This window comes from Scatophagus argus, chromosome 14 (assembly GCF_020382885.2).
Source record: "Scatophagus argus isolate fScaArg1 chromosome 14, fScaArg1.pri, whole genome shotgun sequence".
Lineage (NCBI taxonomy): Eukaryota > Metazoa > Chordata > Actinopteri > Scatophagidae > Scatophagus > Scatophagus argus.
Window position 1 is genome coordinate 19,214,031 of NC_058506.1, and position 24,797 is coordinate 19,238,827.

General features: G+C 38.7%; 1 protein-coding gene across 1 annotated transcript in view; it reads right to left on the bottom strand.

The window, feature by feature from the left end:
• zgc:77151 (uncharacterized protein LOC337153 homolog) overlaps positions 1-24,327 on the bottom strand; it is a 32,753-nt gene extending 8,426 nt beyond the window's left edge. Inside the window, exons 1-9 of the mRNA XM_046410189.1 lie at positions 24,126-24,327; positions 12,165-12,317; positions 9,622-9,729; positions 5,251-5,458; positions 4,194-4,424; positions 3,490-3,596; positions 1,807-1,954; positions 816-868; positions 19-116 (exon numbers count right to left, since the gene is read on the bottom strand). Of these exons, the coding sequence (XP_046266145.1) occupies positions 19-116; positions 816-868; positions 1,807-1,954; positions 3,490-3,596; positions 4,194-4,424; positions 5,251-5,458; positions 9,622-9,729; positions 12,165-12,317; positions 24,126-24,146 (1,127 nt within the window). The 5' untranslated portion in view covers positions 24,147-24,327. The remainder of the gene's footprint in view (positions 1-18; positions 117-815; positions 869-1,806; positions 1,955-3,489; positions 3,597-4,193; positions 4,425-5,250; positions 5,459-9,621; positions 9,730-12,164; positions 12,318-24,125) is intronic.
• Between the last annotated feature and the right edge of the window lie 470 nt (positions 24,328-24,797).

A 24,797-nucleotide genomic window follows, 5' to 3' on the forward strand; every position in this document is an offset into this window, starting at 1 on the left:
CTCTTTTTTATTGTCTACCTCTCGTAGTGTCTCCTTGTGCAGGTAGCAGCGCTGGTGCTGCCAGGACATCCTCCCAGCTCGTTATAAACCACTTTCCAGAGACGGTCCAAAGTCACCTGCAACCCATACACACACACAGACACAAAACATGAAGATGATCAGCTCTGTGTGTGAACTACCATTCAGAAAAAAAGAGATATTCTACGAAACAATTCCAGTAAGAAACAAGCTAACTTCATTTAGAGTCAATTTCTTCTGCTTGTATTATTTCACTGTGCAGTTCTATAGGGTATGTGGGTTGTGCTCAAATTCAAACTAAATGTGTGTTTGTGTGTGGGGTCATGTTGAAACAATTACATACATTATGCAGTGTGTCATTAGGGGCGTAACACCATGTTGTATAATACAGTATTGTTCAGTACAAGGCTCAGTTCAGTACAGCGACTGAGATGAATGGCTGTACAGGCCTTTTGTTTTGAACAGTGCAGCGCTGAGCTGAAACTGAACCACCCGTTTCTGTTCTGCTTTGTAAAGCTGCTTTAGCTGTTAGTTTATTTGCTGAGAAATGACTGATTGTTTCAGTCAGAAATCCCATGTTTCATTCTGAAGAGACAAGCACTAGTTTATGCAACAGCTAATTAAAAAAGTCTCATTGTCAGTTCCTCCGGAAGTCAAACTGTTCTGCTTAGCTAACGGCAGAGCGGGCTCAATCTCGCGTGTAATTCTAAGCAAGACAACAAATAAGAATCTACCTATCCCTTTAAATTAAAAGGTCAGATGAGCTAAATTAACTGAAGCAGCTTGGTGCGACTCACCTTTTTGTAGCCTCCGAGTCGTTTTACCACAGAATACATGAGGAAGAGGTCAACTGAGGGCAGAGAGGACAGACGGGTAAAAATGAGACATGCAAATATGACACACAGAAGGTAAAAGTGCAAATAATGCTGTAATCCTTCAACAAAACACCCAGTTTGACTAAACAAATGCGATAAAACCAGTCTCCAAGACACAAATCTTCTCTCCTGCATCTGACGTACTTGTGTTTTTACAATTTCAGCTCTACAAATGTGGGTTTAACCGCTGCTTTACAACAAGACGAAAAAAGATCAGATGAAAGTTTAACAATCCTGAGGGACAAACAGCAACTCATGTCATAATTTTAGCTGGCGAACAGTCATATGTTGAACCTGCTGGCAGCTCGCTGTTTAAAACCTATTGTAAGTTCTTCAAAACATTTTTCATTTTTTTTTAAAAAGCAGTCAAGATCCTTAGATATGAAAAAATAACCAACAATAACCATTCAACAGATGTAACACTTCACCAAAACAGTTTAAGCAACATCTGGATGTGTAAACAAAACAGCTAACAAGTTCCTCGTATCAACGTAAAAGCGGACGATACGTCAATGTGTTTCTACAGCTCCCAAGTGGTGAAAAAGAAAATCTGTTAATGGTGGTTTAAATTCATTCTCTGAGGCTGATGAATTGTAAAACAGCATTGAACAGGAGAGATACGATGTGAAGCCTGAACACAAAGACACAAGTGATAAAGAAACCAGTCGAGCAGGAGTTCTGAGGTGCAGCCGCTCGTGTGCTGACAGAACGACTGCCGCACTTTCTGCTGTGTGAGCTTTATGTGATCACTTTTAGATTCCAACATTTTATTTCTGTGCATGACAGGGGAGGAAATGAAGACCTGATGTTCTCTCATTCCTTAAAAAAACAAACAAAAAAAAGCACAAGAAAGAGAAAAAGAAGAGGACACAAAGACACAGAAGGACAGAGAGAAAAGACGAGGGAGACTCACTCTTCTTGAAACCGAGGTTGGGGACTTTGTGGATGGGCGAGCCGTGGCGATCCATGAAGGCGAAGAGCTGATCGAGGAACAGCTGTTCTTCGGGATGAGGGAGCCAGCTGCCCTCACAGCCAGCCTCCACACTGCCCATCACGTTCTCCTGAGAGGGACACCAGCAACACACAGAGCGAAAAGACAGAAATATCAACCGGTTATTGAACTTATTATTAATCTTCTATTAATATCCATGTAGGAGCCAGGAACTTTCACTCAGGTGTTGCAGGATGGAGGAACAAATAGTTTTATGAGCACTAAGCTGGGTAAACGCTGCAGTGCGTATTGGTGAAATGTTAGACTGTATGGAGATTTATGGACAATGGTTCCAGCCCCTCAGCGGCTGAGGACACCTTTAAATTACGAACTGACATTGTTTACACTAAAATGTTGTATTTTTATAGCCACATGTTCCATCTATCCATCCATTTTCTATACCACTTATCCGTCAGGGTCGCGGGGGAGCTGGAGCCTATCCCAGCTGACTACGGGCGAGAGGCGGGGTTCACCCTGGACTGGTCGCCAGTCAATCGCAGGGCCGACACACAAAGACAGACAACCACACACTCTCACACTCTCACCTAGGGGCAATTTAGAGTAGCCAATCAACCTAATGTGCATGATTTTGGTATTGTGGGAGGAAGCCGGAGTACCCGGAGAAAACCCACGCAGGCACAAGGAGAACATGCAAACTCCACACAGAAGGGCCCAAAAAACAGGATCTGTTTCCAATGTTAACGATGTCTATTAACTGTTGTGTCTAGGATGTTACTGAAGAATGTGATTAATATATTCCAATTGCTCTTAAAATATACACAAAATTTATGGGTTAAATTGGGTTAAATTGCCTTCTTGGTGTTAGACTAGATGATTGGCCTAAATTTAAACTTCCCATTTAAACATCAGGAAAATCATGAGGGACCATCAAGAATGTCCACAGTGTTAGCATGCTAACATTTGTTAATTAGGAGTAAACATGAAGCACAGCTGAGGCTGATGGGAGTGTCACTAGTTTGGCAGGTATGTGGTAATAAACTACAGTTCATCCAAATAAACATGAGAGTCCATCCTTTAGTTGTTGAGATATTTCAGAAGGAGCTACACTGCTGGCATAGCATTCTGTCATGAAAGATACATGAAGTGCGCTGTTAAATTAAATTTTAATCAATCTTGTATTTCTGCCCGATAACTGCACTAATAACCTAAAAAAAAAACTTATTCTCGATTAAATTATAATGCATTCATTTGTCTGTTTTTCATCTGTTCAACAACACTCACTCAGAGACATGTAATTAGCAGTTTTAAGGCTGTCTGACTCTCACAATTTGTCTGCTGTATCTGTTTTAAATGAAATGGGTCTGCTGTTGAACTAGTTCAGACTGGAGCCCAAACTGGCCCTCAACCAGTCAGATCTGGTTTGGTGTCGACTGAGACAGACAGCCATAAGTTTACAGAGGGATGACCCCTGCTGGAACCCCGCTGGACATCCAGGAACAGATTTAACCCCCCCCCCCCTTTCAGAGAGAGGTTTTAGTTTCATAAGAACTTGAATGAACACATACATTTGTCCACATGAAGCATCTTTGTACAAAATTTATACAGAAAGAAAAAAACAAACTACAAACCACAGAAAGAACAAACCTTCATCCTCTCGATCCAGGACTCTGACTGGCTGGAGTTTGGCGAGTCTTTGCCGTCCCGACCTCTCCTCTTTCGAGGTCGTCCTCGAAGACTGAGAGACGGACATCCTGCAGACAGACAGCATGCAAAATGATTTGAAGGATACAAGGAAAAAGTCAGAGTCACAAATAACTGATTTAACGAAACATTTATTTTTTTCCTGGTATTCACGACTTTAAAGCTTCACATCCTTTGAATCTGTCTTTATGCAGGAGTTAAACAAACAGCAGTGTCTTTATCATAAAATGTGGGATCTGTACCATGTAATGCAAATGAGTCTTCATTTTATTTTGAAAGAGACTCAATACTTCTTCTTAATTATTCAACTTCCATTGAATCTTCCAGTCCAGATTTTCAGGTTAAAAGATACTTTAATACTGGGTTTAATTAGGTTGAAAGTCATTTCTATCTAGGTTACACATAAACGTTTGTAAATGATTAATCATTTCAGTCATTTTTTTTTAAACAGAAGAGCCAAACATTTCCCGCTTCCAGCTTCTTAAATGTAAGGATTTGCTGCTTTTCTTTGTCAGTAAAGACAGTAAATAAAGAGTCTTTGGGTTTTGGACTGTTGGTTGGACAAAAAAAGAAATGTGAAGACGTCACTTGCGGCTCTGGGAAACGGACTTTTCGGATCTGTGGACTGGTTTGACTGAATCACTTACTGAACTGCCAGGAGAAGCTGGTGTTGCTCTCCAATGTCGGGTGGCTGAAGGTGTCCCTGCAGTACATAAGCCGGGTGTTGGGCAGCGCCTTGACGCCGCCCAGGGCCAGCAGGTGGGGGTCCTGCAGCCCTGGCCCGCTCGCTCTGTCCTGGATGCGTCTCTGCAGGGAGCGAAAGCGGCAGTACTGCGGGTAGCTGAGCACTTTGATGCCCTGAGCCTCCACCGAGTCGTCTGAGACAAAAACAGGGGAGACAGACGTGAGCTAAACGTCCTCCTGTGGTAAATTAAATCATAAGGTCGGTAATATGGCCCGACACTCTGTTACTGGAGCAAAGTTTCCTCTAAAGTCCTCCTCAACTGGCTGTCTTTATGTTAAAGTTAAAAGCCGCTGATGTTTAATACACTAATGTGTGATGATGCAGGATATGAACACAACAAACGTGTTTTATGGTATAATTTGAAGTAATGAGCTCTTTATACAATACAAAGTCCACGACACAGGGTGTTGTTCCTTTCAGAACTGCATACAGACATTTGATGGAATGAAAACTGCCGATGATAATAAAACCAGCTGATCACAGAGCTGTGGCAAAACGAGTATAATTAGCAGCGGATGTTTGTCCTGCAGCTGGAAGAATCAGCTCTGCGATTCCTTTATGTTACATTACAAAACTGCTCCATTACTTGATCAAACATGGCCACCCCGTTAGTCACAAGCAGCACATGTCACTCTAAATCCAACAGTTCAGCACTTCATGTGTTAAAAGTCAAGAGATATCTGCTCCACTCTGCTCCACTCTGCTCCAATGATTTCAGGACGGATTAACACAGACAACATCTCATTTCTTATTTTCAGTGTTTTGTAACTACAGTGTTTCACAAACTAAACACTTCCTCCTTGTTAACCAACAGAATAATTTCAAACTCACCACTCTGCTACTTTGAATTATTTGCTGATTAATTCTGTACTCCACACACTGATGCGTTTAGTTTTAAATGATCCTACATCGCAGTGTCTGAAATCACTTTGGGCATGTTTGATTGGTGTGTTTCTCACTCTCTGTTTTGTCTCTGAGCGTCTCGCTGTTCTTGCCGGCCGAGTTGCTGTCATTATCTTCGCTGCATTGCAGAGGTTTGTGGAGGCCGTTGGCCCCGCACGGCGCCGACTTCAGGATGCTGCTCCAACCTGCCGGCTGCGCACACGACCATCGCACCAGGTCCTCCACCCGCACCACCATCTTTCTGGACACCGCCAGAACCTCATCCTAAAACACACAGAAGGGTTCGTTCCACAATCAGACTTCCATTTAGTCAGAGGGTGTCTGAGTTAAAGAAACTCTTAACGCAAGGTCAACTTCTGCGCATTTTATGGGTAAAAAAAAAAAATCATAATTTTTCTTTACAGTTAACAACAATCAGCAGTGACTTCTGTTTGTGATATTCCTCTGTGAAGTATTTAAAACTGACCAATTAGGTTTGGTTTGCTTCAGGAGTTACAGAACACAACTCCCATATGGCTGAAAGCGATGAATGCGCAGCAAAATGAGGCCGATATGTGAAAGCATGAAAAGGAACACAAAAGTGAAACTAAACTCTCAACCAGAGAGATTCAGGTAGAAGCTACAAAGCGCCTTTAAAAACAGATCTTCCTCTTCGGCTGTTCACTCAGCTCGAGGGTGACACTCGTCTACAAAAACAAAGAAAAGGAAAAACCACAGCTAGCTAATGAAAAACATTCAAACTTAACAATAAGGGAAGATAAAATTAAATTAAAATAAGTAACATGTAAAAATAATGTAAGTTATTATTGAATAAGCTAAAGAAGTTAAGTACACATCCACTTATGCAACAACTACAAGCAGAGTTTGGGAGGTTTAAGATAAAATTTCAGAAATGTCCAAAAGCTATAAAAGTACTGATTAAGTCAAGTGCATGAAAATTTTAATTAATCTCTAAATATCTGGATACTGAATACATCCTGCTCATTCATATTCAAGAACAAACCGTATGACACGAGTCTTGATATTTTCATGAGAACATAAGAAGAACAGCCCGTCAGTCACAGGTGTGGCTGAAAAACCGACAGAAGCAGTAATTTTTAAAAAACATTTCACAATATTTAAAAAAGTGCTTGAATGTTGTCTTCAATGATTTATTTACCGTTTAAAAGGTAAAAAAACAATATTTCCAAAATTGAGCATCAGTTAGACCCTGATGTGTTTTTACTCATTTTCTTTCTCATGATCAATATTTTTTTTATTATTATTTTTGATAAAGTCTCATCTGTGGTTGATAATTACACACCTGCATCTCTCTGTAGCTTCTGCTAAGACTTCTATACATAAGTACAGCTTTAAATGCAGGACCTTTTCCTGTAATGGGGGATTTTTGCATTGTTTGAAGACTTCTTTCATCACTGCATGTAACGCAACGCAAGAGGGATAAAATGAGAAATGAAGAAACTATGACTCTGACAAGACATTATTTCATGCATCTGAAAACAACTGACAAAGTACAGCTGTTTAAAGCGCTGTTTACGCCGAGTGAACTTTAAAAAAAAACAAAAACAATACAAAACAAAACATGACAAGTGGTTTAACTCAAAACTCATGCAATGTGCATTTTAGGGTCTTCCACAAATCTCAGAACAGAAAGTCTAACTAAATGACCTTTCGGTTTGTGTCTGCTTGACTGCTGTCATGACTTTAATGGCTCCTGGCAGCTCGAGTGAAGCAGCCAATTAAAACTGTTGTGTTTTTGTCATTTTATCTGCTCACAGCAGGAATCTGCACAGAGGAGCTAAACGTTTTACCGGTGATTTTTCATAACTCATTAATATTTCCTCACGTACAATGTTCCTCTTACAAGCTAATAAAGTTTTTCTTCTCCTTTCCATACATGTGCAACACGGGCTCTGCATTCAGATCTTATTTACTGATATGTTACACAGAAAAGAAGGCCTGCAGCTCGTTTATGCCTGTAGTTTTAGTAAATATTGTGCTAAACTGAAAAACCGTGCTGCGAGTAATCTGCACCAGGCTCAGTAAATCCTGTCCAGCGACTCTTGAAAGCCTTTCCTTTAGGTTTCCCTGAATACAAAACAGTTGACGCGTGTGAAAAACTGAGCCATCGATCGTCCAGTTTAAAGTGGAGCTGAAGCTGCTGACGTCTCCTCCCATACCAGTTTGTCAGCTGTGATCCAGCTCAGTCCTCGAGGCAGAGACAACAGGGGCCAACCCCCTGAAAAAGCTCCACCTCCTCCGGACTGCAGCCAGGTGGGAACTCCTCACATTCCTGCTCCCATAGCGCTCAGGTGTGAGCTCATTAACGCTACAAAAGGGCCGAAGAGTCCTCACACAAAGTGGCTCTAAACGAGTCATGATTATTTTTAAAATTCAAATATCCACCGACTGTCAAGTGTTACCCTCCTACACTCTTGATATTGTTAACAAAACCCTCTTGTGACAAAGATGTGACGCCAGATTTCAGATGGTCAGCCTTACATAAAAGTGAGAAAATATAATCTTATTAAAAGCCCTTTTCAGACGTGGAATAAGTAACGCTGCAGGCTTCATTTATCTGTTAAAGTGAGCGCATTCTGTCAGACAGAGGCGTCTTTTATGCCGCTTATGGATTCATTCAGACAGACCAGCATTTTCTACAGAAAGACACATTGTCTGCACATAACGTCTCATTGGTGATATTACAGCACTGTCAAAATGAAAACAAGCGCGGTGTTTAATATCTGTGGTCGGTGTATTGAACGTGTTGCTGTCACCTTCACCTAGGTCAGACATCCTTCAGTTCAGACTTGATCTCGCCGATGTGTCACAGAAATTAGTGTTTGTGACTTTTACATTGAAATGACTTTTGTGATTACTGAGACACTGAGGCTGCCATGTTGACATCAGAGGTTTGATGCCACTCTCAGATCTAAATATGAAGCTACAGCCATTAGCTTGTTAGCTTAGCTTAGCACCAAGCCTGGAAACAAATTAACCTGTGATATCTCGTTATTTGTTTAATCCATTCAAAAGTGTATCCGAAAAGCTCACGTTTCTGACACACATTATGTTACAGATCACAGGTTTTGTTCCCATTAATGACTGCTGAACGCAAGCAAGTCAAAACCGACCAACTTTTATACAAAGATATTTCAAGATCAACACTTGAAACTCTTCATAGAAAAAGAAACTGGGTAAGGACTCCTGTTTTTTTTGTTTTTTGTTTAAAAAAAAAAAAAAAAAAAATCAGAAAGCTCATTTTTCCTGCAGGAACATTTCAAACCTCTACAGAGACCTCAAAAGTGGAATATTTAAGTTCAAAAAGTGGAAAATTGGTTTCAGACAAGTCATAGGATTTTCATTTTGGGTAATACATCAGTCGTGTTCCCAAAGGGGGGCTGTCATGTGAAGCATGAGCCGCAGTCTGCATGTGAATAGTGTTAATGAAAAACACTCAGCAGACACATCTGATACTTCTTCGCTTACTGTATTCACGTCAAATCACTGTTTTCTAGCACATTTTTCTAGCACTTAAGCACATTGAGTTTTTTTTTTCTTTTCAAATTAAGCAGATCATTAAATAACACCGTCTTTGCAAGCAGAGTGAGATGTTCTAGCAGCAGGAAAAAGACAAAAAGAAGGTCAGATTGAGACACTTTTCCACTTTGAAGGTTAACCTGTTTAGACTCTAAACATGTTTGGATAAAATGAGGCAGCGTTCATGTGACCAGGTTATTAATAGATGTTCTTTAAGCAGATTATATTAACAAGAAGTTCATTCCTGTTGCAAGTGCACAGGAATTACAGAGGAACATTACTGCCTAATGTTTTTAGAGGTAGTGAGTGACTCAAATGCTTTATCCAAGTATCATTTTTAAGGTACTTCATTTGAACATTTCCATATGATGCTACTTAATACTAAAACATTTCAGATGGCAATAATGTATATTTTACCTCATTACATTTATTTGGTACCTTTGCAGATTCAAATTAATACAACAAATAAATTATGACGCAGAATAATTTTGTCACAACTACTGCAGAAATTCCTGAGTTATGGCTAAAAATGTGTCACAGTGACTCTGACCACCAAAGTCTAATCAGTACATTTTTGAGTCCAAGTGGAGGTTTGTGCTAAATTTGAAGAAATTCCCTCCAGGCATCCCGAGATACCATGAGGAAATGACGGACCATCCAAAACCATTTTGCCTTCGGCACATCGGTCCAATATAAACTGATATTAGACACCACATTTAATTTAAATCCAACTGAATGAAGAGCATATTACAGAAAATAAGCAGTGTCCCAAAGACATTTATATGAACAAATGGGAGAGTAAAGAACTGACTGAAGTATTCTCCCATACAGACATGAACTCCTATTTGCCAGAGGAACCGGTCGCCCCCCCATGACCTTTGACCCACCTCTCCGTGCTCCCTGGTCCGTCCTTTTGGCGTGTCCTCAGGCAGGAAGTAGAGTCTGGTGCTGGCCAGCAGGTGGTGTCGTGTCTGGTCCTCCCATAGTAAGGTCACCTGCACATGAAAAAGAAGAAGACAGAAGGTTTAAAAAGCAGATGAGTTTGCCCCTTAAAGACAACACTGTGCGAGTGTGAACTGAAGTGGAGTGGAGCAGACTGTGCAGCTCTGGAGGTCAGACGTTTCAACAATGCTGTTGCTCTTCCACGAGTTTTTTTTTTTCTTTGGTTTTATTTATTCACTCAGAAAGAGCACACACACTGAAACACCTGCCTCACCTTCAGTCACACCTGATCACCTCTTTCAGTAAACCAGATTCTGCTGCTGGAGATTCTCCAGTCCATTCAAAAACAGTTCTTCTGTAGAGAAATCAGATTGAGAAGCCAAACTATTCTCTTCTCTGACAGATTTAGCAAAAATTTTAGAATGACTGACAACTAATCCATTCAGCACGATGCTCATTACGTCAAGTTAGAAAACTGGAAGTTAAGTTCTAAATATTAAGTTCAATATAAATGTCTATGTTTGAACTTACTTCTGCAGTCAGTAATATTTCACTGCCTGTTTGTACAAACTGAATAATTCAAAAGCTGAGAACCTCTCGCGTCTTTATGTGGTGGTGCTGTTTTAACGGAGGCCTTCCCAGTCTTCTCTGGCTTGTTGACGCCTCGTTACAGGTTACAGATTTCTGTGTTGAGATCAGTGGCCTGCAGCCACTTATCTTTGGGGTTAACTCAGGTTTCCTGGCTCGCTTTTAATCTTTTTAATCACACTGCTGGAAAAACCGAGTCATAATTCCTACAGGACCCTGACGGGGACAAACGCACTGGCTTCACAATAAGGTGAAAAGTGACGAAGAGGAACAGACATTTTTATAGGTCCGTAGAATCACTTTGCTGCTCCATACATCGGCTAGACAGTGGAAGAGCATAAAATACTGAGAGAGAATTGAGTTACTGTGCTGCATGGACTCTTCCAACAGTCACTTCCGCACAAAGCAGTGGTATACTGGCGGCCTACCTGTCCAACAAATCCAGAGAAAGCCCAGTGTTCAGGTCCAGCCCTGTGAGTTTGCGAGTTTATCAAAGTGATTTTGGGCATAAGAGATGATGATTGAGACAATAAACTTATTAGAGGCTGTGCCTGCTTCTTAGCTGCTGCAGTCTTTACCTTCACCCGACAGCATTCAGTTCAGACAAACGTTTCCGGTCCATTTCAGGACTGATGTTTGAGTTTTACATGAAAGTGATCAGGATGTTCACTGAGACATAAGACCAACATGAAATCCATACGTTATTGGTTGTTACTGGTCCATGTGTCTATTGATTATTGCTGATTTAATTTGGGGAAAAAAACTTGAACACAAAACATTCACTTCATATTCTTCACTACAATCAATCACTGTCAATACAAAACTATCAACCTAAATACAATGCAATCTCATTTAGACTTTTCTCAGCTCGTGACCTAAATTGACTAAATATAGCCCAGCCGTGGGATGTAGACTCAATAAAACATACTATTAGTCTTCTATAGCGCATGCGAGCAGGAGGGTGACCCATTTAGTGGTCGATGGCTCAGTTTGCACATTTACTTTGAGTTAAGTCATTGCCAGAAGTTTTAAAGGAACATAACAACATTTTTAACACTGAATGACAGTCTCAAAAGCAAACAACACACCTGAAACATTATTACCTTATATATGACATATGTATTGCATATTTTAATATATTTAGCATTTATTTTACTATATTTTTCTATACACACACTCACTATACTATTATATTTTACTATTATATTTTATACTCTGTTGTCTATTACAGTAATATACTATATATTATGTCATGCCGTTTTACTATGTTTCAGCTTATATTACGTTGTATATCGCACACAGTCTTAATGCTTTATTAAGATGTTAATGCTTTATATAATTATCATTCATTAATATGCACTAGCATGCTCATAAATCTTGATGTTTATTAACATTGTGTTACTACTGTTGGCATATAAGACATTTCTGAACATTTATAAGAAACTTAATAGCTCACAGACACTTAGCGTTATTAAAATCTTTGTAAGTTTCTTAGGATTGTTCATAATAGCATTATAAACTATAAACTTCACTTAGATTTTTGTGGTTTTATCAACATTAATACATACTCAATATCAATTTATTAACAGATAACTATGCTCTTCTGCAGCTACCAGATTCAACCTAGTACAGCACCTCATTAAGGTTTATACATTTTTAATTACATAATTATTTGAACTGATAAATGCTTCACTATGTTCACTAGCTCATTGTGAATTTTGTCTGTCTGCTGCACAGAGGGGTTTTCAAGAGGTTCTTGTCTGCTGCGTCCAAAAATAACACAGAAAACCAAAATAATGTGCTAAAAAGACGCCTGACTCAGTAAAGCTGAGAGCTACTGCAGAGTGGGGCGATACTTGTATGTGTGAGCTGTACTTGTAAAAATACTGATGAATCTCACCTCTGCGATGCACACAGGATCCTGTGGTCCACAGCGGATGAAGTAAAACTCCCCGAGCTTCCACACCTGGACGGGCCCGTCAGGTTGAGCTCTGCTGCTCACCGACTTGTAGAAGGCATAGCTTCCTCGTTGGCAGGAGGGAGCACCCAACCACTGATGGAAAGACAAGAGAGCACAGGAACACTGATGAGAAATGACTTAATATTGGACCTGTGTGGCTCAACAGGCCTTTTCACTGTTAAGAGTTTGAGTGAAAACTGAAGCAAAAGAAGCACAACTTCCTGATAAAGTTACACAAAACGTAAAGCTAGTGAAAAAGGAAAATAATGAAAAAGGAAATAATGTAGAGAGGAGGAAGCCGATATTTTTCAATCCTACGGCACTCAAAGTAACAGTAAACAGTAAAGGCTCCTTGGGGTAAATCAACTTTGTTGTTGTTGTTGCACTCAGTATTATTCATTAGCTACGAGGCTGCTGTGAGTTGCAGCAGAAAACTCAGGATTTGACTGACTGTTCTGTAATGAGCTCTCATATCTAAAGACGCCAGCAACACGATCCTCATAAAATTACAGAAAAACCAATTCTCAGCCTGACTTGAGTAAATTCTTCTTGGTTACATTCCATCACCGGCTGTTTTAAATTCTGACAGTGAGATCTTTGTTTTTACAGCAAATGTATATCAGTTCCAAATCTCAGTTATCGCTCTCCTTGATCACTAGTAATCAGTATTGATAATGAAAAAACATGTTGGTCAAACCCTACAATAAAGTCCTAGTTTGATGTGTGGCACATTTTTGAGAGGCACATCAAATTTCATTTTTAGAGGCACCATTTCATCACGTGTTGGTGAAGTGGAAATTTTGACCTCTATGTGGCGCTAGCTAACACATCAAAGAACCACCAAGGGATTTCTCCTCTGGGAACTATAGACATTTCTTTTCCTTTCATGGCAATCAGTCAACTGCTGAGATAATATTTCGTCCTGAGCGTCAGGCCGACACAATGACAAACTGACTGGACTATACATCAAAAAGAAAATGTTTATTTTGGAGTCTGTGACTAATTTTTTTTACAGGCATTCGCTCTCAGCTTTTGACACTTTCATGCATTTAAAAAGGGAAAATATCTCAAATGCAAACTATCAAATTAAAATTTAAATACCACAGTGCTCTCGCTACATTTACTAGGGTGTGCTGAAGCCATAAATTCTGCACAGTCCACCTCTGGCATCAACACTTCTCACAATGAAGTTGCACCATTTGGCAGGAAGGCAATATTTTTTACATGTATAAGCAGCACTCAGGGCAGGATATTGTAATATATTAAACAACTTGGAGAGGAGATGTTAAAAATTAACTCCTCAAACTGTTTCGCATGGCGGAGGCATATCTGCAACCGCTGATAGTCAATCCAAATACGCTCAGATATCACCGGAGCAGAACAAAGTGAAGCAGCTTATTACTCCAAATGTAGCAACGCCCACTCTCACAAAATGTCTACAAGTGATCAAAAATGCTACGAAGGCTGAAAACTAAAACGTGTATAAAAATGCAGGACCTTCATCTGTGAGTGACACAGCTTGTTTCCAAAGAACCCCTGTCTAATTTATGGCCAAGAACAGAAAATAAGAGCTGATTTTGCAGAACAGGTGCTCACTTCTTGCCTTCATCAGAACACATTGGTCACACATCCGAGTTGGATCCATTTGAAGCACCGGTGAAACCCTTTGAATGGACATACGCATTCAACACTTAGGGGGTTAAATTATTAGAAATGAATCTGCGGTTCAGCTTCTACTTTGGCGCGGCTGAGCAGGATGAAGGCCGCACGGATTCCCAGAGAGACATCATAAAATCATCAGCTGCAGTTAATCATTCAGGACATGGAGTGTTTAGGATCCAACCTAGAAATTAGTATCACTATTCTTCTTCTTCTTGTTATCCTGTGACACGAACCGCCAGTCACCTTTTACTTCCACAGTGTGATGAAACCTTAAGAGTCTAATGAGGTTATGTTTCTGTATGCATTCAGCTTAAAAACAACACTAGCATAAAAAAACAATACCTTCTGACACTAGAGCAGAATATAAAAAAGGAGTCGCTTTTATATTAAGTCACTGAACACATAAACATGTTTATAATAATGTTAGCATCCGCGCAGCCTTGGGTTGAAAATTACAGCTTCAGCATGTTTAATAACATTGAATGCAAATAATGCAGCTTTTAAATGTGAGGCACTGAAAAAGGGTCAGATGTATGAATACTTCTGACATCTCTGACTTATACAGAAAGTCAGCACCGTCTTCTTTTAGAAGTTCTTCAGAAAAAGAAAACTAAACCATTGTACCATTTTACACCAAAATTAGCATAAACATCCAGGTTTTTTTAAATGTGGGTAAACCCACTAAAAATAGGCCAAAGCAGAGAAAAACAACCACTCATCACATCCAAGACGCTGGAACCAGAAAATGTTTGATGTTCCCGTTCAATAAATGACTTTAACGTCTCCTTTTAATCTAATCTTATAAAATCTCATATATCACAACTGTCGAGTATCAATCACAAAATCAGACTCAGAGCATTATTAATTTTATATCAGGGCAGACGACGGTGGAGTCTTATTCCCAGCAAAACAAACACCAGCCTTACCACATTAGACTCTTTTTTTAAATGAGCATTTGGAAGTATTTTGACAGATACTGCAATAGTCGTACAACTCGCTTGTGTTCATGTGTTCAGCTGTTGTGACTGAATCTCTACTTTCACTTTCCAGTTCCGACCCCATGTGATTTGAAAGAAATGGATGTTTTGACACCACGTCAGAATAAACTGCAGCATTTCTCTGTTTGCTCCTGCAGTTTGTTGTTCAGGTGTGGTGGAGGAGAACAACAAGACAACAGATGAGAGCAGCATGCAGGTTCATAACGCGTCCTTTAAAAAGCACTAAATGAACTTAACTTTGGCTCGCAGCAGCAGCAGCAGCTTATTGTTTCAGCTCATAATGAGAGAAGCTCTGTTGAGAAAACATTCATCTCACGGTTTCCCCTCAGAGATCAGAGGAAAAAATTCAGTGCTGCTTTTCATTCTGCACAAACAAAACCGACTGCATGTTTTAAATGTTGTTACAAAATTACTCTTAGCTTACTGACTTTTTCTTCAAACCTTTTTTAAATGATCAAACTATGACTTACAAAGTCAAAAAAAAAAATGAACATTCAAATTTCAAAGGATATAATGAGATGATGTATCAACAGTCAAAACCCTAAGATGTTCAGTTTACAGTGAGAGAAGAGCAGATCTTCACACAGGAAAAGCTGCATCGTGTGACTTTTTTTCTGAAGGATTACCAGCACAAGCAATTTACTATTAAAACAATTGCAGATTAATTTTGTGTAACCGATTGTTAATTTCAGCTCTTATTTCAAAGCTCAAACTTTGTTTCCAGCTTCCTTGATCTTTTTGACACCACACTGAACTGACATTTCTTAGTGTATTTAGATTTATTAATCAGAAAATAGTGAGTAACAGATCACTTGCTAATCAAATGGCCAGAGGCAGTGTTGTGTTCTTTTGTTCTTGAACAAAAATTATTTTTAAGAAAAATACTCAAAAATATTCTGGTCTCTCAAATGTGAATATTTTCTAGCCTTCTTTCAGATCTCTGAAAATAAACCAAATATCTTTAGACTTTGAACCGTCAGACGAACAAAACAAGCAATGTGAAGACGCCGCTTTATTTCACTTGTGACACATTCATCTAACAGGTCTTACTGGTCTTGTGGAGGTGTTTCCGTCAGAAAACCTGTTTAAAGTTCATACGCTTTACTGATGAATGTAAAGCTGCTATAGATTAAATATCCAGCTGTGAAAAATTAAAAATTCAAAAATTATTCAGTGCACGCAGCTGTTGACTTCAACTTGTGCACTCTTATGTTTGAGAAATTAGAACTGTAAATCATTTAACAGCGCCATGTATATTAATAAACTGTTAATAACCATTTTTTCTTTTGAAATCAGCTGTGAGAGCAGCTTCCCCTTTTTGTCCCCAAAATGGCCAATGTGCTGTTAGGCAACAATGACTCTCACGCTGAGTTTGTCTTTATTTAATCTATGGCTCAGTTTACATGGAGCTTCCTGCGTGTTTACATTCTGGATGTGATGAGGAGCTCTTGATCCGTCTTACCTCGAAAGCAGCTAATGTTCACTGTCTCTGTTTACACGGCTTCAACGATAAATCGAGCACACCTCAAGTGGGTTCATACATCTGAAAGCCAACGCTGCCTCTGCTGCTGGTGCTGGTGGTGGGTGAATAAACTCACAGCTTTTATTTCAATGTTTTGTAAGAGGAAGTGTGAGGAGCCTCGGGCCTGAGAGGAGTTTGTGGAAGAAAAGCCGCAACATAAAATCAAACACACCTAAGAAATTCATGCAGTCCGTATCAATTCCAGGGATGTTTTGAAGCTGTAAGGCCTTAACGGGTCAGTAAACGAGGTTACCTTTCACTCATTAAAACCAGACCAGTTTACAGGTCCACACGAACTGAAAATACATTCTCTGTCCTGCAATCTGTGACCCAAATGATGATCTCTGTATCTGTCTGACAGGGAGCTGCCATTTTGGATCCTGAGCCACAGTTTCAGTCAGCAGGCGTGTGTTAATGCCCTCTGCTACAAACATTACTCACAGACAATCAGAAAATCCACCAGCTCAATGTGACTCAATATTGAAAACGAAACAATGTGGATTGGGGTTTAAACCCAAATTGTGTGCATTTTATCAGAAAGATTAAAAACAGATCAAAGCAATCAATTTGGGTTGGGTGCATTTTTTTAGGAATATTAAAAAGAGATAAAAGCAGTCACAACTGAGTTTCAAATTACAATCTTTTTTTGTCACTTCTGCTTGTTATTTGGCAGCTCACACATCTGAACAAAGTTTCACTTACACTTATTGGGCTTTAGTCAAGATCTTCTGGTTCTTGTTAGCGTTTTGTTTTTTTATAAATAAGCACAAATAAGTACAGATACACACACATTAACCTGCTAATCACTTTCTCAATTTATAAGGTATTTGAGCACTGCATCTTAAACTCTGACATGATCCTTCATTGTCTTGTTTTGTCAAAAACCCAAAGGTATGAACAGTTTGCTTTTAAAGAAGGCAGAAAAGCACCAAATACTAATTTTTGGAGGCTAATTATTAATTAACATTATCAATAAAACTGGTGCTATTCCATGTTGTCCTTGTATTAGAACACACAAAAAAGTGGATTAATCCACATCTGGTGCTCTGGTGAGTATGTGAGTGTGTGTTCAAGGTAATTAAGGAACATGTCAGCCAGTACAACAGTGTGGCCCATTAATGTGTATTTAATTGTTTTCGGACAACAGTGGAGCTCTTATGGCACGGAGGAGGAGGATCTATCAGACTCGAATTCACACACAAAGTACTTGTTAGTGGATACACAGTGTTTTTATTTTCATCCTGTCTCCCTTCTGAGGCTCTCCGCAGGTTTCAACAAGTTGAACTTAAGACCGTTATTAATGCAATTTAAGACCTATTTCAAGCCTATTTTGAAAAATAAAAAGAACTCCCCATCTTAATACAGCACAGAGTTGGGTGATTTTTACATTCTGACTTTCCATGCAACCTGAATGCCTTTATAAACTAATCTCAGCCTTTTCTTGGCTTCGAACTCATTATTTTCAGGATTCAAACAAACAGTAAATGCCCTTTGTTTTGAGCGAGCTTGAACATGCACTTCAGAGAAAGTAAAGTTAACAGAAACAATTACAAATATTACTTAAAGGAAGCAGCCATATTTATGAAGAGAGGTGATGCCACATTGCGACACACTTGCTGGTTGTGCTGATGGATTAGTTGTTATGGATTCCAGGTAGGCCTCAATTTCAGTGGTTACAGCGTTATCAAACACACATTCAAAAAAGGTCCAGTGTGTAGGATTTTGTGGAATCTACTGGACCCTAGAAACATGAACGGCCCTTTCTGGAACCAGTATTTGGTTTGTTCATTCTGGGCTACCGTAGAAACATCAACATGGTGGACTCCTCTGTCTGTCCGTAAACGGTTCATTCTGGAGTAATGAAGACATGATCATACACAAATGGAAACATAATTATGAACATTATATTCCATTTCTGCTAACAGATCAGACTCAGATTTCTTGGCTAGACCTGCAGGAACCCTGCTTCTGGAAATGTAACTACATGCTGCTTTACGCACAACACCGCAGATCTGATGCTCTCGTGTTCACAGCCATAAAGAAAACACGACTGCCATGAAAATGCTGCCGTTTCCTGATACCGAATCCATCACGCAGCCTTTACTCCTCTGTAATCCCGTTTGGAAAAGAGAGTGAATTACAACAATGTAACATGAAACATAATATGCAGCCCCGCAGCTGCAAATGACCTGAAATATTAAACAAATATTTCTCAGTGACACAAATTGAAGACGAAACAATCCAGCTATTTGGGGGCCACAACTATCGACTGAGAATCTGTAACTATTTCAATAATTGATTAAACTGCCGTTTTTTAAGCATAAATGTTTAGCTTCCAGTTTCTTAAATCACTGCAAATTGAATTAGGTCTCCAAAGAATGATTATTCAAACAAATGATTAAGCTGTCAGTTATTTTCTTGATGAGTCAATAATCTTTTTTTGAACCACCCGAAACAGGGAGTGTGTGTCATTTTGCCTTAAAAAATGACAACAATGAATCCATCATCGATTATTCGATAGGATCAATTTAATCAGCACCGACAGAATGTTTCAAAAACCTGTTATTGGTGGAACTCAGCTCTGATACTGGGACAGTGAAGTCGGTTTTTTCTTCACATTGGTGAAATCAACTGATTAATCAGCTATTGGCTTCTTCCTGCTGCAAATTTTCTCATTATAAACTTATTATATATCAGCTTTTGAAAGTCAATTACTTAACTTCTGACCTTAATTAACTTACCCACAATAATCACCTTCAACCACTATGCTGATACAGTCTGTATAGCAGTATATTGTAAGTGTTTACTTAGAACTGCTAATTTGTATCTCTTCTTATTTTCTGAAACTGTTTTGCACACTTTTGTTTTTGCACTCTATCATGTTCTTGTGAGCTGCCATGACAAGTGAATTTAAAGTTCATATAAAGTTCATCTTATCTTATCTCATATCTTATCTGTTACAACTCTAAACATCTTTGGGTTTGAATTGTCTAATCATGGAAAGTCACTAGTAGATCAACTGTCTGTGAAAATTTTAAATAATTAAAGTTACAGTGCTTTTAGAGGCTGGATACTTGGACCGTTTGACAATAACATATCAGTTATTATAAAAGATTTGTTTTCTTTCAGTCCACTTATGGATTGATCATTGCAACTCTACTGTTTAAATGGAGCATGGCTTAACAATTTTAAGTATGTGAAATTTTTTGTATTTTTTTCATATTAAGCAAATTAAAATAAACCATGCAGAGGCCACAGTCACCAAGCTTATCATCCACATGAAATAAAAAGTCTACTGTATAAGCTGAGGGTGCGGCCGGCTGTGCAGCTGCTATCCATTTACTCATGAGTGAAGTGACATGAAGATTCACAAAATAAATGTGTATACTGCATTTCCTCCCCTTTATGTTCCTGAAATAGTCTGCTACTAAACCAGAGCTCTTCTACAACAGCCAGTCGTCCCATAGCTGCGGTGGTGTTTGAATGCAGCAGCCCTCCTGCCTGCCTGCTGCCTAAATGCAGAATATTCTCAAATTCTCACTCCTGTGTTGATCATCCACAACCCCCACCCCACCCAGCACACCCTCCCCCACCCAATACCCATAACCCACTACAGGCAGCCCTCCCCCACTCTCCCCCACCCACCGCTGTAGCTCTGCAGACCAGCTGCAGCAGGCCAAGATCAATTTTTAGAAAGACAGCGAATAAATGTCATAGCAGCATTTATACCTTATTAGCTATATGCAGCGCCAAGAAGCAACATTAACACCACTACAGCTAAAAGAAGCTACTGCATGTCACATAAGGTTTAATTGCGTCACATTTTAAAAAGGCCCTATGGGAGATCTGGAAGACACCAAAAAAAAAAAAAAAAAGCAAAATAAAAACACACAACACAACATCAAGAGCAATGAGCTGACTATCTTTCAGAGGCCCTCTGGTGCCGCTGAAGAGAGAATAGCACTAAAACAGACAAGGTCACTCCTGAATGTCAAACACACTCCAAACGCTGCTATAGGAAGTGAAATTATGGAACCACTGGAGATTAAATAAAACACAGAGTCCCTGCGGACACAACTAGTATGACGACACATCGAGAATAAAACTGATTGAAGATCAGTCACACTGAAAGTCCCTATAGGAACATTATAAAAACACATAGGTTTAAATAACCATTAAATATTTACAGTAAACTCTGTCCCAGAGGTACATTACAAGTCCACATGGAGATATTACAGATATATTAGCGATAAATGAGTCAGTAAGTACAGAGTAAGAGACACACTTTAAAAATCTAAAAATGTAATACTGATTCACAGCCACAAATAGCTGTTATAAATAAGTATTTTTAAGGTTTGCTATACTGGACACAAGGGGGAATATCACTAAGTAAGAATAAAACAAAACTGACTACTGTAAACAAAGCACCAACCTCTAAAGGAATACTACTGGAATATTTAACAGTTATTTCTAGGTATATGAGTTGACTTAAGAAGAAACAATAAAATGGAGTCAGATAAAACCCCCTCTAAAGGAATATTGTAGCTATATTTAAGCGTTATTCTTTAATTTGGGCCTAAATTACATGATTATCCAACACATATTTAAGGGAATATGAAAAAGGACAAAGAAAGAGATGATGTAGAATAAAGTTGGAAAAAAAACATCATTAAACTAAACACACAATATAAACAATAATATTCATCATGTAATGAGTATTAAACCTCTTACTATCGGAGGAGGAGTATGATGAAGAAACCTTGGGACAACACTGAGCGCTATAGACCAATTATTACCCAATGAGATATGTTAAGAATATTAAAAAACACATGAAAATCACAGTTAAGCTCCACAGACACAATATTAGCCCCAAAAGGGATTCTGCAGATATGTTTAAAGGAATATTACACTAACAAAAGTCTCCACTGTGTTTACAGGTTCACCACTGAACATACTAAACATACTATGCTTGCCACTTTACACATGCTACAGGCAATTTTAAGGAATATTACAGTAGCACTATTAAAGTGTTTTCAGGCCGCCTTAAGCCAATATATCAACACTGTAAAAGTACTACACGAGTATTATACTCAGTACAGTATGTAAAATAACATTTATGTATGATCGTAACAACATTGAGTATTACAGACATTTTTTTGCTATTAACTGAGTGTGACTGAATATTACAGTAATATTAAATAGTTTTATAAGCATATGAGTAGGAACAAGACTGTCTGTACAGATCAGGCTCTCCAGCGACATTTTATCTGTTTTCAATAAGTATTGCACAATATAACCTACTTTGCAGTACGACAAAGTAAGAAACACTAGAGGAACACTAATCATGACAAAGAAGATAGAAGAATAAAAGAAGAAGAAAAAAAATAAAAGACTATTGAGCTCGAGAGACACAATATCAGCCACTATAGTGAGACAGATATTTCTGAAACATTACAGTATTACCTCAGGAGAAAGAACACCATCGAGTATAAACCATCAGAAAAGTTGCCAAAGCCTGTGCTGAAATATTCAAATTGGCTTATTTTGTCAGATGAACAGTCCAAAACACAAAAATATCCAATTAACCCTCAAAGTACATAACTGTAACCACAGTAAATCTGGCATTTTTAACTTAACTTAAATTGCTGCAAGTTTAATTTCTGTCACCTGATCGATTAATAGTCAGAGATCTTGTTATTTGCAGGCATATTATTAACAGGAAAAGCAAGACAGGAAAAAAAGAATACAAATAAGTACAATGAATTCAGTACTGAGCTAAAATCTTGAAATTCTGACAAGCTGGTACCAGAGGTTTTGCTTAATAAAAAAGTATAAATTGATCACGAAATTGTCACAAACTTCTTTTCCTTTCATTAACTAAACCTATGAAACACTTGAGCTGTAGTTACAGTCCAGTTGTATACACATTTTTGCTTAAAAAGAGGAAAACATAACACAGCAAAGTGTAAATCAATTCATTATTTGACTTAAACATGTATTTAACTTAATTACTGTGAGACCACATGAGAAATACTACAATCAAGTGGGTACAGTATATCATAAACATACCATTATGTCCTATAGGAGTGCTATATGAACTGATTTTTTGTTTTTTGTTTTTTTTAGCTCTGGGGGAGGGCCAACCAAAGCCGAGCTGGAGCCCTAGTGGTGGAAACGAGGTAGAGCTGAGCAGGCAGGAAAATAAAAGCCACATAATATAATCTGAGAGACTGCCCACTGTCTAAAATGTGAAAACACACACTCATACACACACACACACACTCATACTCATACACACACACACACACACACACAAGAATTTAAGATGGAAACCCTTAATCTGCACCCTGCCTACGTCAGTTCTCGTGATATTTCTGGGAATAATGCAGTGAGATATTTTTTTTTTGTTACACAGTTTTCAGTACGGAAAGGAAGAGGGAGAGCGAAGGGGAAGCAGGAGGAGGAGGAGGAGGAGGAGGGGGTGGCTCCGACGAAAAATTAATAATAAAATGTCTCCTGCTTCGGATAATAAATAAATAAATAAATAAGAATCTAAACACACAGTCTACAGTATTGACCTTGGTTATATCCTGTTATTGAAAAAGCTTATAAGTTAACCACTGGAGAGAGAGAGAAAACCTTGCAATGCTGCAATAAATTAATATTTAAACAGAGATATTATAAAAACACACAAACGCCAGTGGAATATTAAATATGTCCCGCGCCACACATGAAGGACTGCTGTAAAAATAAATGAGTTCGTTCGCTTTTTTATTTCGACTACAATGCCCTAGCTGTGTGTCCTTTGGATGTTTCCTGGCTTGTTTTTTTATTTATTTTATTTTATTTTTTTTTTAGGCAGGACTAATCCTCGTTATTTCAAGTACAAAAACTCCACATTTCCTCCTTCACACACACACACACACACACACAATATTAACATTCCTCCTTAAACTGTGGCAATTACGCCGGAGACAAAATGTCGGGAGGGATTTGATAATAATATCAATATGCTTCCTATTATAACCAACACTACTGCTGCTCCACCTAGTCTCTGTCGAAAAATATTTCAATCTTTAATATCACGTCGGTGTGGAAATTAATTTTCAGAGTCTGCGTTCAAAAATGAAAAAAAAATGTCGATGCAACGAGTCGCTGCTAGCTAGTTTTGGTTGAAAAGGCTGACTAGCTTAAAAGTTTCCTGATATTTTCAGCCTGGCAAACGGACAGAAATTTTAATTTTATTTAGCTAATGTGTTGTTAGTGTGGGTGGGGGTTGGTAGCCAAAGGAGAAGCTGAGACTGCCGACACGACACACAAAGAAATTAATCATTAACACGGCGAAAATATCAGAAATATTAAACTGGAATTTAACGACTGAGTCTCCGATATCAAACGAGGCGACAACTCGGTGTCACCGCCGACTGTTTGCCCTTAAAAATACAAATATCAGCGGTTTATTTTCCACCTCTGGAGGAAAAAAAAAGTTGAGCCTGGTTGAATAAAGTTGTAATTGCAGTCAGAGCAACTCTCGGTGCTTGGTTGATATGAGAAAACAATCAATACGACACAGTCAAACTAAATGAAATAAAACGAGAAATTTGGACTCAATTTACAGCCACACACGGTTAAAATATTCCCCCACATCAACAGGTCAGAAAACCCGACGGGTCAAAGTGACAGAAATCGACATTTATTTGGAAATTATATCGGCTTTACCTGTATTGCATTGTGCTCCATTGCAGTCCTGCATTCCCTCTCTGAGGCCCCTCTCCGGTTACACCGCCGGGACTCGCCGACACACAAACAAACGCACCAGCGAGAAAAAAAGGCTGCTTTTTTTGTGGAAATGGGACAGGATCTAGGTGTGGCCAAAGTTTGCCACACAGAGTACAACTTAATAGTGAAACGGTTGAAGCATCTTTAGCTTCAGTAGTGTGACGTACTTCCGACTAACACGGACTATGTGGGCGGGGTTTAGATACCAGAGGGTTTTAAATCAAATCTCTCAAATATCCTTAAATTACGAAAAAAGTGGCCGAGGTTTGGCGCATATAGCTGTGAAGACACGTGGGGCTGGGCTTTTACTTGACTCTTTTGTGAAACATTTGGGTTAACGTGATGTATTTTTAACAACAGCTACACTGAAAACAAATCAGTTTTATCATGGAAGTATGTATATACTACTGTTTTGTACCCAAGAGTCTTAACTGTATAAGACTCATATTTAAATTTCATTCAAAAGATTTTACATTCATAAATATCAATTCAGCCCTAAATCAATTTTCTTGTTTGGTTTAGGTTAAATTGACTGGATCTGCTGTTCAAAACTTATCAGTTTAGACCGAGACAAACAGGAACCAGAGACTTTTCGGCATTTTTTTTTTCATA